Below are 14962 nucleotides of genomic sequence, written 5' to 3'. Positions count from 1 at the left end.
GGGCATGTAAAAGAGTCGATTGAGATGATTTCAAACAGGGCCCATTTTGTTGCCTTCTCCCCACGCTGCTACAAAATGGTGCTGCTGGACCAAGGGATTGGAGGAGGGCCTCCAGCGGAGCGGTGACATTAGGACTTAATTAGAACAATCAATGATCCCAGCATGGAAACATTTTCATCTCCCCTCCCCTTGTGCTGATGGCAAGGAGATGTCACAGTCTGTTTGGCAGCTGCCTTGGCCAACTGATGGAAGAGCATGGTGAGCTGGTTTGTTCCGTTGACTCGGTTGGTGTGTTTTGTTTTTTAACTGGGTGAGGAGGAAATTGTGAAGATGGAGCCAAGAGAACAGCAGCTCAGAGGATGTGATGTAGGGGAACTGTAGAGTCATGGCCTGAACTACCAATTGATCACCTGGGGAAAGGATCCGTCAGCCCTGGGAGCACAGGTGAAGGCAATTCAGCTGAGTCTGAAGTGGTGAAGCCTGGCTGCACCTCTCTCAGACCCCACTTAAGGGCTGACTGCCACTAGGGAAGGATCTCTGGTTGGAGATCCCTCATTGTGGAGTCCTTTTTGCAAGCTGAGATTTTTCAGAGATGGGTGAGCACGTTTATTTTCCTGTGAAATTCCATCCTATCTGTGCTGCTCCTTTTGTGGTTATGTTTTTATATCGTGCTTCCATTGTGCTAATCTTTTCTGATTGTAACAAGTGCCTAGCTGTGCAAACACCCGTGCTGCTGATTTCTGAAGGGTCAGAAATGTGATCTGTTGGGTCACATATATGTTGATCGTATGTACTGATAAAATGCAGTATTAAATAGTATTTTTTTGGTAAAGATTTCTTAGATAAGTGAGATATATGCTGATATCTTTAACAACAAGTGATTGCAGTGAAGCTCTCCATTCCCATGCACAGCTGATGCTTGGAGAAGGGTGATGCTCACTCTGGCATTGTGTAGACATCAGTTTGCTTTATAGCTCCTCTGTCCCAGCTTGGATTCACCATATGCTGGTGGTGGAGCTGCCCTTTGGGGGCACTGCTCTGTGCTTCCATCTACTCTGGGCTGCTCCTTCATGCATTATTAACCCTTTGCTTTTCCTAAGGAGGATGTTTCCGAGCTACAAGGTCAAGGTGACCGGAATGAATCCCAAGACCAAATACATTCTGTTGATCGACATCGTCCCGGCTGATGACCACCGGTACAAATTCTGTGACAATAAATGGTAAGAGGACATTCTTGTGCTTGCTTTCCTTTCATTATGAATTGTAGGTGGATGGATGGTTCCACTGCCCGTGGGTGATGCTGGCATCCTAGAGCTCTGGCACAGAGCAGCCATAGACCCAATGATTACCAGTGGCTGAAAGTTAAAGCCAAAAAAATTTAAGGAGAGCATTCTGAACAAGCCAAGGGATTGCCTGCTGGTAGATTTGGGTCATCCATCTCCAAAGGACAGGAGGTCATCGTAGAGGAGATGCCATAGGTTGCTTGGCCTAGTACAGGCATATGAGGGTGAACCTGCAGCCTGTGTGTGCCAGAGGCTGGAAGGGGTGACCCAATGGTATGTTTTAGCCTTAAAATCACAAATCTATGATAAATGAGAGAAGCTGTACATTCTTTTCTCCAGCAGCAATATTTTGCACTTAGGGATGAGCTATGAAATGTGGGGGAACAGCTCTCCCACCCACTGCCTCTTTCCTTTTCATTCAGTGTTCTTCCACCAGAGTTTTTCCCTCTGTTGTAATTCCCTCCCTTAGCTGTGCCTTTGATAGTAAAGTTGCTTACCCCAGAGGCAGATGGAGTTTTGCTTTCTGACAAAGGGAGCGTGTTTTTTTCCCCTTTTGTTTTCCCCCAGAACAATGCCCAGCAGCCTCCCTCACTGGGAATGGGCTGTGCTCATCTTTTCACCATGCAGCAGTAAGCAGAAAGTCAGGACAAGCCATGGAAAACTTCATACTCATTTCAATGGGAACAGCAGCATCCTATAAAACTGCAGTAATTCACTTGCACATTTGGGTTGTTCTAGATTCCAAAAATTCATTTTCTACTCTCTTTTGTCCTGCAGTGCCTTTGGGTAAGAGGAGTAGATGGAGCACGCAGCCCGCTTTGTGCTTTAACCATTAAGCCCTGCATGATGGATAGTTGTTAACTTTGTTTAATTTAGCTTTTGCCAGCCCTAGAGCTGTTTCCCCTTTTCATTTTATTGCTGCTGGAAAGTCTCTGTTGTTTTTGGTCATAATGCTTTTATTGGTGTTTTATGAGAAGAGAACAATACACAGTAATGGGGGAGCTGCCACGAAGCGATGCATCGCAGTGGGATTTCACATCCATGCTGGTGGAGGGTTGGATACGTGGGAAAGGGGGGATGTGGGTGCCAAGGGGCAGCACCCAGCATTATCCCATAGGAGCTGACACTGAGAAGTGTTTTCTGCTGGATGGTGTTGGAAGGCTTCATCCGTGGCCAGCCATCTCCAAAGACCCAAGCAAGGTGTCCTACTTGGCTAATATCAACACAATGACCCAAGGAGATGATGGTTCAGCTCTGCCAGCTGTGACACTGGGACACAGAGATCCCATGGGCAGTGGGAGCCTCTAGGTGACTCAGAACATCCCCAATGACACGGCTGCACTGTGGTTTGCAGGGGGAGGTCAAGGCAGTGCTTTCCGTGGGGCAGGCAGTGCTGCAATGTGATCACTGTGCTTGCAGGATGGTGGCTGGGAAGGCAGAGCCAGCCATGCCAGGCCGGCTGTATGTGCACCCTGACTCACCTGCCACTGGAGCGCACTGGATGCGGCAGCTCGTGTCCTTCCAGAAGCTGAAGCTCACCAACAACCACCTGGATCCATTTGGGCATGTAAGAGAAAAGTTCTTTGAGGGCAATCCTTTGGGTTGGGCCCATAAGGAACATGCTGGATGCAGTGCTGGGTGGGATGCAGGGATGCTGAATAGGCTGTTGTGTGGTTGCAGGGATGCTGTGGGGTTTTCAGCCCAGCCATTGTACCTGCAGCTTGCAGAAACAAGTTACATGAAGGTGTTTTTCTCCAGGCTGGCTTTGGTGGCTCTATGAAAGATTAAGTATTTCATTTGGAATATATTAATTGACGTTTACGGTGAATGCAGAAGTGGGAAATGGACACTTATTCACCTCAATGTGTTAAACAACATATCCAATGTCTTCCACTGTCCTAGCTGAAAGTCACATAGAAACAAACCAACCTCAGTGGCTGGAGAAAGGAAAATAGGGCCCAGAATTTTCTCTGCACACAATTTTCAGTGAATTTCCCACTCCCAAAGCCGTCTATGCATGTCCTGATGCTGCTGCAGAGCGGCTGTGCCAGCCCTGCCCTGTTTGCTCCAAAAGCTCCATGCTGATGTTATCAATCACAGCCACCCCCCCATCCTTCACTCATTTTTAAGGGTGAAAGTACCATGGCAGTGAAATGGGAACAGCCCTATGGAGTCGTGCAGGAGGAAGCAGAGCTGAGAGGTGTGTGCAGCCACCCTGTGCTGCTCGCTCTGCAGTTTCCCTCCCGTGCTCCCGTTGCATTTTCCCCTTGCTTAGCAGTGCAGCTTAATATATATCGCTGTTTATGTTGTAAAATGTAAACCATGAAACAGGATGTTTGGTGTGCCTGTAAAACAAACAGGATGCGTGGTGTTGCTTTTGCAACGCTAAATGGTTGCTTCTCCCAACTGTGTCATTACTTAACTGCAATTCTAACACTGCGTTTGAGTGGGAAAGAGCCTTTCTCCTCCTTTTGGCAGCACTCTGTCCTCCCACGGAGCCTCACCATGACATGGATGGAGCTCACTTTGCGTGGGGTTCAGACGCTTCTCTGACAATTCCTCCTGAGGCTGCTCAGTGAGCAATTTGCTTTTGAACAACCTGGGCTCAGCACCTGCTCAGCATGAAGGTTCAGGGTTGGAAACACTGCAATCTGCGGTGCTGCTGCCCCCACCCCACTCCTGCATAGGGCACTGCATTATGCTAAATCACAGCTTCCTCCTTTCTAGGAATCCAACCCAGCAGTCGCAAGCCTTCTCTTGAAGCTGCCTAAAGCAAACAAGTGTGGAAAGCCGCATGGTTTGTTTGCTTCTCGTGCTCCAGCACTGCTGGCTGCCTGTTTCCTTTTGTCATTGATTTCCTCCAAACCTCAAAACCCACAGCTCCAGGCTGGGCTGGGGCAGCACTGCAGGGCATGGGCAGCAGCCCTTGTTCTATGAGCTGTGCCCTGCTCGGGCGTTGTGTGTAATGGCACGGCTCTGTGCAGTTTGTCTGGAAGGAATAGAATAGAAATTGTGTTTTCAAGAAGAAATGAAGTGCAGAGCACTGTGATCTGCCTGCAAACTCCCATGGGTGAGCTGTGGGAGCAGAGGGAACATGTGCCCTCATGCAGTGTCTGTGAGGTATGGGCTCCATGCTGATCGTGGGGGATTTTTTCCAACCATGAAATGTTCCTTTCACATCAGGCTGAGGAATAGAGTTGAGAATGGATTAAGAAATCAGCAGTCAGTGGGATGCTCGGCTTTGGAGGTTGGTCTGATGCTAAAGAGAGCACTGAGACACCAATGATCTGAGCAAAATCCTGATGCACGCATTGCTTTGCAAAACATGAGCATGCATAGAGCCTTGGGGGACTGTCGGTGTGACTTTCTGGTGGGCATGGGGATGTGGAGATATTGGAGATATGGTGGCATCTCCTGCTCGCAGCGCTCCTGGGCACAGGATGAGCATCCCTCCTCCCTGGGGAAGCAGGCTGTGCCCTGCCACGTGCTATTGGAGCCCGCAGCAGTTTGAGCCATCGTTACATCACAAAAACAACTGCTTGCTGGAAGGGCTGCAGGATGCTGGTGTCTGTCAGGGGTTTGCTCAGGGAAAAACTGAGCGAGTCGCAACCAATGCTTCCACAGTGATAAATGCCGATGAATGGAATTCTACTTTCTCCAGAGGTTTCAAGTATGTAAACAACAAAGTGGAGGGTGCCCGTGAGATGGCCCTTATGGCCAGGGGATGCTCGTTGCAGGGACCTGTGTTCCTTTGTTGTTGTCTTTCTGGTTGGGTTTTCCTTCACCTCTTGCTATGAGGTGTTGCTGGAGCTGCTCACAATGGCAGCTCTCTGTCAGAAAAGTCACTTCTTCTGGTTTTGCACGCAGTGCTGAGCGGTGCAGCGTCGGTGTGAGCGCAGAGCACTGAGGTTTGGTCCTCTTTGGTGGTGGTGGGAGCCCCTCTGAGATGCAGCCTCTGCTCTGACGTTAGCCCATCCCCTGGGCCAGCTGGGTGAGGGTGACTGCATCGCATGGCTATTTCTGGCAGGCTGTGGCCAGGCCCGCATTGGTTGGAAATTACACTCTTTACAGAATATATAAAAATATTCCTGTGGAAAAACAGACAAGGAAACAGAGATTAGAAGTGGAGATCGGCACAGGTGGCAGCTGAGGTTTAGTTTCACCCCCCTCCCCTAGCATATTTCTGCTGCACCTGCCCCACTCCCTGGGACCTCTGAGTCACTACAGGGCTCTGTTCCTGCTACCCATCACAGTGCTGGTTTGGTTTTGCAGATGTAATCTCCCAAGGCTTAAGGCTGCGGAGTGCTAGGGCTGATCTATCACTTCTGCTGACGTTTCAAGTGATATTCTTGATTTTCCTTGGCCCCAAACCTCTGTTTTCTGGCTTTACTCTTTAATTTTGATGAGTTTTTGTTACTTCTCTCTATACGTATTTTTTTTTGTACTCTTGGTTTTATTTGATTATCACTCGGGGTTTCCTGCTCTTTTTTTTTTTTCTTTTCTTTCAATTTCATCATCTTTCCCTTTGCTTGCCAGGAACACCCAGGCCATTTAGGTTTGTGTCCTCTTAAGCTTACAAAACCCCAAATTCAATTTAGGATTTGTCACTTTCTTGCTCCATGCCTTGTGGCCAGGTCAGGTGTGTGCCTTGGGCCACCACCCGATGGCACAGTTGTGGTGACGCTGGTGGCACCCAGTGCCTCCTTTCTCTATCCGTTTAAAACATTCAAAAAATGCAACCCTTTTGTCTAAGTATGAGGTCAGTTTTTAGGGGATGGTTATGAAGAAGAGCTCAGAATACCAAGAGCTGGTATTGCCTTTCTTATAACCCATCAATTTTAGGTGACATCTTCTAGCTGTGTTACGGTTGAACAGTGACATCCAGCAGAGAGCTTTGTGCTGGTGGCTTTGTTCCATTCCTACACCAAAGGAGCAGTGCTGTGCTGAGGTCATGGCACATGTCTCCATGGTCATGGGGCACAGTATTTTTTCCCTTCCCCAGCATCTCTGTGTCAAGAACTCAGGAAACACCACTACCCATTTCAGTTGACATTAGGCAACAAAGGACCGAGAAAGAAAGCAAGCAAAAAATATCACAGCATTGGCCCTCGTGTAGGGAACAATTTGTCTGAGCTCATGTTGAATTTTTCCCAGGATTTTCCAGCATTCCCTTCCTCTCCCCATTGTGCGGGTTGCCAGGATGTGCTCGGTGTGGGGTTGGTCCTCCAGCACAGCCCTGGGTTCTGCTCCTACAGCAGCCTCCTGGGGCCAGATGGGAACATGGAGGGTTGGGGCAGGTGGTGATGGAGCTGTGGAGGTTGCACATAGCATTTGGTTGGGGCTGTTTGCGTTCTCATGGGTAGGATGCGACCCCCAGGCATGGGGCTGGGCGCTTCAGTCTAAAAAGAATAGAGGGAAGGAAGAAAGAAGCAGAAAAATGTACAAAAATGAGAGATTTTCTATTAGTTATGATGTGATCCCCTGGGAGCGGCCATAAAATTATGTGGCTTTTTCGTAGCCATTTACTATTCAATATAAAAAAGGCAGTTGCCATGGCAACCACTGCATCATATGATATTTGATACCTTGGAGGAACAGGGAGTGCTCTTAAATCAACTCCCCAAATTTCATATGGAAGTAAATACATTTTACTGCTGATTTTGGGGATTGTGATGGGGGCTGTGCCCAGCTCTGACCCTTCGGGCCACATCCTGCAAAGTGGCAAACTTGGACCCTGCAGGTTGAGACACTGGAAAACACTGCGTGAGCATCTCAAGGAAAATGGAAGGAGCAAATGACACCATTTTTTGACATTTGCTCTTGAGTGGGGAGTGCCAAAAAAAGGGGAAAAAAACGTAAAAAAGGAGAAAAGAACTATATTACACTTAAAGTTCCAGCTGCCAACAGTGTGATCACCACAAAGGAGTGAGATGGGGGTGGAAAATCCCATATCTGTGGCAGTGGACTTGGGGCCATTCGTGGCCATCAGTGGGGCACAGAGGCAATGCTGATCCCAAATCTGAGTTCCGTGCAGCCAAGCTCTGTCCCATCAATTAAAATGCCTCTCATTTTTTGACACAATTCTTTAAGTTAATCTTTCCACTGATGTTCGTCACTGCAGTGGAATTTACATTTGTTTTGTGTATTTTTAGCCAGCGACCGGTTTTCCACCGCAGCCTTTAAAAGTATTTATCCCAAATTATTGGCGTTCCAATCGCGCAGGCGCCGAGGTTTACAGCCTGGGAGGATTTTTTGAATGATTTTCAGGGGCTTTGAGTGCACGGTGCTTAAACCAATGGCAAGCAAGCAGGATGTGTGCATGCTTCTTGCTTTCCAGAAAGTTGTTGGTGGGAATACAGGCAGTGGACAGGTCAACCCAACGCTTGCATCCTGCACGTGGGACAAAGTGCTGAGTACTTCACCCTGGGGCAAGGGACAAAAGCATGTTGCAGTAGGTTAGATTAAGCCTTTTTGGTGTTTTTTCCCCACAAATATCAAGCAGCTCAAAGTGAACCTCTGGAAGGATTTGTAGCCATGGATGTAACCATGAGCATCTGTCAACAATCCTTCCAAAGGCTTCTTCCAGTTTGTCTTGGTGCTGGAAAAGGCACAGGCTAAAAAAAGGGTTTTTAAAGGAATCTTTATACCCTGGAGGGTACTGTTTTGGAGAGGAGGTAGGAAACAGGCTGCTCATCCACCCGCTGGAAATCTGAGGTTAAATGGGTTTCTTGTTCTGCCACTCACTTGCTCTGATTTGGAGCCACACGTTGCCTTGCCAGACCCGGGCAGCTGGGGACAGGAGGTGAGCAAAGCTCAGCACCCCTCAGCTTCTGCTCCAGACAACCCATATTTATCAAGCCTTAATTATTGAAAATTGACGTGCCCTTTCTTATGAGCCTGAGCCTTCTGGTGTTGCTCATCTCGGCTGTTTTACGAGAGGCCGCCACATGAAAGCACAGCAAAAGCTGCAACCCAAAACCTGAGCCGACCCTCTCAGCTCTACAGCCTGCGTATCAGCAGCCGCAAAGTGCTTCAGAGACGTGATGCAAAGCTGATAAAATGCCAAAAATTCCTCATTCTCTCTCTTGGGGAGCAAGGAGGGTTGTCTGGAAAACGTCAACAATAAAAATTGTGTTTAAGTGGTATATAATGCAGCTGGCTACTGTGGGCAAATCCGTGTGGCCGGATGGAGGGGCGTGGGGAGCACGAGCCCTGAGCAGTGCCTCCTGTCCAGCTGGAGTGCAGCACTGTAGTACTGTGCATGTCCAGTTGATCCTGAGGCAAACTTCTCTTTGTTATTATTTTTCATTTAAAATGAGCTAAATCCACGCTTTGTGTAAACTAATGCGAATTGTAGTTTTGTCTATCTATCCATCTTTCTGTGCATCAGTTCATCTGTTTTTCCATCTATCCGTCTGTCCATTCATCCATTTGTCCATTTACCTATCCATCCGTTTGTCTGCCCATCCATCTGTTCATCAATTCCATCCTTCCGTCTATCCTATTCATTTATCCACCCATCTATCCATCTACATGTCCATCCGTCTGTCCACACACCCATCCATTCACCCATCTCTCCACCACCTCTTGCAGACACAACCTGTGCAGCATTCCTTGTCGATTCCACATCCCCATGGGGCTGAATGTGTCCTGTGGCTGCTCAGGGTGTTGGCCATGCTGGGGACAATCCAGCCCCAGGAACAGCCAGGATGTGGACAGCTGGAAGATGGTTTGCGAGTGGGAAGGGGCTGAAGAGTGGTGTGTTGAGGAAACCAGAAGCAAATAACTTTTTCTTTGTCTAGAGAGAGGAACAGAGGCTTTTCTTAAAACCCATCCCGCTCCTTAGAAGAAAATCCATTTCTTAAAACTACTTTGTCACATGTGGGCACAGCCATTCTTGTGGCAGAACAATGAGGCACCAGCCCCTGCGTGCCTTGGCAGAGTCCAGTGCTGTGCCCTGCGTGCCCTGGCTGCACCAGGGGTGGGGGTGAATGCCCACTGCTTCCCACAGCCCCTCCTCACTATTCTCCAGCCACGTCTCACCTGCAGGGGTACCCATGGAATCTGCTGCACAACCTGCAGAAAACCTGGTTGAAGCTTTCTCTTAGCAGCAGATGTAAGAAAAACACATAATTTTTTTTATTTTTTTTTTCCCCCCTCTGTGGTTTCTGTGATATATATATTTTTTGCTTTTGCTATTTTTCGGCTCCGTAAAGTATTTTATGAGGAAGCTTTATGGACCAGTCTGCTGGTGAATTATATATATTTTGCAGCTTCAATGTGAGCTGGGAAAAAAATTTATGGCTTTGTTTCCACCCAGGCTGACTCTGTCCAATAGCAATAAGAAAAGGAGCGTTCGGCAGAAAGCTCCAAGTTCAGCACAGCAACGCTTGCCAGAGCAGCAGATACCCTCTCTGCCGTGGGTTGTACACGTTACACAGGGTTATTTTCCCCTACAGTTTGAAAGCAAAGCTGAAGTGTAGCGCTAGTGGGACCAAGCTGTCAAGTGGCCAAGACTTGTCATTTTTACAAAATTGGATTGTTCACTTTAGCACCAATTGTTTTCTAGATTATCCTCAATTCAATGCACAAATACCAGCCGCGGCTGCACATTGTGAAGGCAGATGAGAACAACGCTTTTGGCTCGAAGAACACGGCATTCTGCACCCACGTGTTTCCAGAGACGTCCTTTATCTCAGTGACCTCCTACCAGAACCACAAGGTATGGCACTTTGGGGTCCAAAGGGGCTCCTTTTTGGGCTGTGTGCTCCTATAGCTTTGCTCGGGGAGGGCACAGAACTGCTCAAAAAGCTGAGTTTCCACTGCAGCCCTTTAAACTTGAAGCATGGCTGATGGGCCAGAGGATGCAGCTAAGGGGAAGCACGACAAGCACTTGGTAATAGCAGCCTGGCAAGCCCTGATCGTCCAGGAACTAATGAATTGGATAATAATAAACTCTGAGATGTCATTCAAAACAGTAAGCAAATCTAATAATGGCTGGGAAAAGCTTGCTCATAAATCTACAGCAAAAAGTAATTATAGCATGTGTGTTTAGCAAGACACACGAGGAATGTAACCATAAAACTGAGCTAAGAGCCTGCGCTGTGGTTAGGAGGTGAAGGTAGGAGGGGGCTCCAGGAGTCTGTGTTTTTTGTGTTTTGTTTGGAGGGGGACAGAAAACACAAAGACTTGGGGCTCTGTGTTGGGTGTGTGGCAGAGCGATACACTGACTGCAGGGTTGGGTTTCTCCATATCTTTTCCATGCATTGGGTCAGGGCAGCACTGGGTTGCGGTCCCATTTGCTGTGATCCCTGGGTGCCTCTTCCTCCTGTACAGATGGCTGTGTGTCCTTTGAAACACACAGTCCTTGCAAGATTTTGCAATTAGCAAGCAGTAAAAAGGCTCAGAGTAGCAGCCCGGATGTGTGTGGTACGGTAAGACAGGGGAAAAAAAGGTATGTATTTAGGCACCAAAGTGAATCCTGTTTGAAAAGTTGTAGACACTGGTGTAAAATGACCAATTGCCCAAACATGGTTAACCAAAAAGGCTCAAAAGCGCTTATTTAATACCTCCTTAAAATATCGAGGTCAATGGTGCCTTTCATCCCTGAGGTCCCCAAAGTGCTCCATAAACTTAATACTTCCACTGTCACTGCTGTGCATGGGCAGGGGCTGGTGGCTGAGCAGCAGTGCAGGTGATGGCAACGTCTTCTTTTGAAGGAACCCACTGGGCACCAGAGGACTCAGCCCCTCCGCCCATCATTGGCATCTCATCTGTTTTCACATGATTTCTGCTTGCTTTCCTTCTCTTAAAGATAACTCAGCTGAAAATTGAGAACAACCCCTTTGCAAAGGGATTCAGGGGAAGCGACGACAGCGACCTACGCGTGGCACGGCTCCAAAGGTATGGTTGGAGGATGGCTGGGAGGGCTCTGGGTCAGCAGGCTGAATTTGGCTGCTGCGCGTAGCTGTGTGGTGTCCGGCATGCACTGCTCATCCCCTTTGCCCTTGTCTTACTGTCAATATGCTGCACCTCTTTGAAGAAAGTTGTTGGATGCCACGGGGCATCCAATTTTCTTGTATTTGAGGGCATCAGGGCATTTCATGCCCTCCCTACCTCTGAAAAGCTCTTCCTGTAGCTGAGTGACGCATTCCGTGTGCTGTTGCAATGCTTGCCCACACCCGAAGCATGGTGAGGGTTAGCTCATCGTGCTTTGGCAAAGGCGTGGAGCCGTTGGATGGGGATGCACTGGGGCAGCCAAACTCATATTTCATCCTTCTGTTCATGTTGATGCTGTCTAACCAGTGATAATTTTTCTCACCTTCTTCAGCAAAGAATACCCAGTGATTTCCAAAAGCATCATGAGGCAGAGGTTGGTGTCCAGCCATGGCCAGCTCTCGACCAAGCCAGATGTTAACCCGCTCCATGGCAGTCACCAGACCCTCCAACACTATCAGTATGAGAATGGTGCTCACATGCAGTTCGCAGCCTCAGATACTCAAGATCTGTCACTCAACACCTTCACAGCACAGAGAGATTCAGGGCTCTTCTATCACTGCCTGAAGAGAAGAGGTAACTTGAGTTTACACTAAAAAATATTGCAGCAAATAGGCCTAAGAGCACTGAAAGCTTACCCATAATCCCAGTTTGTTTTGGATGTGTCTCTTAGGCCTTAATCTGCAAAGTGATCAAAGTGTTTTGGAGGGTCAGGGTTCACAAGCTGGATTTTTGGGCAGTTGTTAGTGGTTTTGTCCCATAGCAGGCAAATTGAGACTCTGAGCTAAAAAAAACCTAAAACCTACAATCAGTACACATAATTCAAATGGAATGAAGCCACAGTGAATAATTATCACTTGATAAGTCATCTGAATTAATAATATTTGCAGGGAGGAGGCCTTATCTGTCCTGAAATGTCCTGATGCGCCATTAGCATTAAGGAAGTTGCACTGAATGAGCACTTTGCGGGAGGAGCCATTGTAGTTATCCCAGTGCAAGCAGTGGGGTGGTGGTGGCCACGCATCCTTCTTATCAGCTGGTCCTAACTTGAAGCGAGCTGTAGCTGCGTTGTCTTCCTTTTAGTCCAGATCAGATGAGATCATGGCATGTTTCAAGTTAGAAGGAAAATTATTCACGCAGCCAAATCCTTCTATTTGCATGTCTCATTGGCTGCTAATTTATTTAAGCTGTGAGAATCCTCTGATCGTGGGCAAATGAGGAATTCAATAACACCAGAAATAAGGACTGTGAAGCAAATATGTCCTTCTAGCAGATGAGTTTTATTTTGCAGATGAGTTCATAAATGCAGCATTCTGACCAGCTAACGAGCTCCCGTATGTGAGGCTGAGAACAAGGATGGGCAGCTGGGAAAGGTCTCCTTTATCTTGAGATATTTCTGCAGTTTTTGACATGAATATCTGGGAAATGTATAGTGATTTTCGTACTGACAGGAAGGAGGGCTGTGATAAGACCCTTTCAGAGACTTCTTGAGTTTGTCAGGAGTAGTGCTGCAGGAGTGCCACAGACCTCTTTTATCTGGATGAAGGTGAAGTAATCCCTGATGTGAGAATAGTCACTTACTTACGCTGATAAATGTCATCAGCATGCTTGGGAGGATGATGGAATTACTCCAGTATTTGCAACATGACACCTTGTTGATATTGCACGTTGTCCTTCCGAACTGAAATGGTCTGAAAAAGAGCACTGGTGGTGTAGCGGAATAATCCTGCATTCTGAAGTTCCATCTCAACCCTATCCCTTAGCTCTCTTTCTTTTCCCACAGAAAGCGCACGGCACCTGGACCTGCCCTGCAAGCGTTCCTACCTGGAGGCCTCCTCGTCAGTGGGTGATGATCACTACTTTCGCTCCCCACCACCCTACGAGCAGCAGATGCTGAGCCCGTCCTACTGCAGCGAGGTGGCCCCACGGGAAGCCTGCATGTACTCTGGGTCAGGGGCTGAGATCGCAGGCGTGCCAGCGGTGGATGACTTGCCTCCTCCGCCTCCCCCGCTGAGCTGCAATATGTGGACTTCAGTCGCACCTTACACCAGCTACAGTGTTCAGACAATGGAAACTGTGCCCTACCAGCCCTTCCCAGCCCATTTCACAGCCACCACCATGATGCCGCGGCTCCCGTCCATCGCGGGGCAGGGCTCACAGCCCCCGGGGAACAGCCACTTCAGTGTCTACAACCAGCTGGCCCAGTCTCAGGTTCGGGAGCGCGTCCCCCCATCGTCTTTCCCAAGGGAAAGAGTGCACCCGTCCGTGTGTGAGAGGAAGCCGCCTTCCCCACACCTCAACGCTGCCAATGAGTTCCTCTACTCCCAAAGCTTCTCCTTGTCACGGGAGTCCTCACTGCAGTACCATTCAGGAATGGGGACGGTGGAGAACTGGACGGATGGGTGACTCCGTGGGCCCAGCGGTGCCGCAGCTTGCGTTACCGCTCCGGGACGGTGCTAAGGCAGCGTTATACCTGTGGGTAACTTGCACTTGGGTGAGACGAGCATGCATTTCCCAGGGACGCGTGTGCGCGGGGAGTGCCCATCTCTGGGCACACTGAGAATTCCGACTCCTGGATCCATCAGCCTCTGACTAACTTCCGAATGAATTAATTCTCACCTCTTCATTACCAATCTGGTAGAAACCATCTTCTGGACTAACGAGTGAAGCCGTCTGTCATTCACTTTTGCCTGTAACAGTAAACATCCACGAGCAAATTTTGGCTTTTTGGGAGAAACACGAGCTTCACTTGTATGGTACTCGGTTCACAAAGTCACAGAATCCCCCAAACCAACAGAAGACACAATCTCTTGGGCTGTGTAGCTCCAGGACTGCTGTAGCAGCACGTGTTAGGCTCTGTCCACCTGCAGAAATTTCCTTTCCTCTGATGCCAGTGGTGAGGTGCAGCGCAGAGAGGAGAAGCACCGGTGCTCAAATGTCCCTTCTTCCCCCATCGATCATGGCTGTGGGAGACCAAGAAGCGAAGCGTTACGCCCCGAGCCAAACAGCAAATTAATTGCAGCATTAGGAACAGACCCAGTGTCTTCAGACTCTGTTGATCAAATCACACTTGCTTATTGCAATATATTTATGAAGTTTAAGCTTAAAAGTCGCTAATACTTTCCAGAAAGGGTTTCTGTATTTGCTGGTCCTTCATTTCTTTTGCATTCAGCTGAAACGCGCTTTTTGTGCTATGTGTTTTTTTTCTTTTGCAGCTAGCTTGGGAAGAATTGTTTTCAGCATAAAGGAGGCATGGAGAAGCAGTCTTTAATTGTGGGGTGGGAGCGGAAGGAGTTCCCATTGCCTGTCAGGCTTTACAGTGTACAACTACTTGTAAAGCAGGTAAAAATCTAAGACCAATGTATAGGTTGCTATCGTTGCTACATTGCTTACCGTGGAAGTATCTTGAGCTGACTCCATCCGTGCTGACTTTGCTTACAGAGTGCCCCCAGGAGGCACTGAGAATCGCTGAGCCGACTCACGTGGGAGGAAGCTGTGCTCCTTACGGAACAAAACTCTCTCTGATTTCACCAGAAAAGCCCTGCAGCAGGGATTGTGCCCTCCTCTATGTTGCCGAGGTGCATAGCGGTGGTGGTGGGAGCTTTTTCCACTAAGGAGCGCAGTACTGAAGCTTTAGTCGTGATCAGAGGGTTGGGTTTGTGCTTCCCACCCCTTGCTTCCCA

General features: G+C 48.4%; 1 protein-coding gene across 1 annotated transcript; it reads left to right on the top strand.

Annotated features, from left to right (window-relative positions):
• The first annotated feature begins 745 nt into the window (after nt 1-745).
• On the top strand, nt 746-14237 carry TBX4 (T-box transcription factor 4). The gene is made up of 6 exons (XM_090122602.1): nt 746-1220; nt 2703-2850; nt 9853-10005; nt 11098-11186; nt 11614-11855; nt 13063-14237. Exons 1-6 carry the CDS (start codon nt 1003-1005, stop codon nt 13683-13685), a joined length of 1473 nt encoding a protein of 490 aa, XP_089978728.1. The 5' UTR covers nt 746-1002; the 3' UTR covers nt 13686-14237.
• The last annotated feature ends 725 nt before the right edge of the window (nt 14238-14962 follow it).

This window comes from Phasianus colchicus, chromosome 21, assembly GCF_987193195.1.
Source record: "Phasianus colchicus chromosome 21, bPhaCol1.hap1.1, whole genome shotgun sequence".
Taxonomy (NCBI): domain Eukaryota; kingdom Metazoa; phylum Chordata; class Aves; order Galliformes; family Phasianidae; genus Phasianus; species Phasianus colchicus.
Note: the sequence above shows the minus strand (reverse complement) of the source record. Positions and strands in the feature narration are given on the sequence as shown.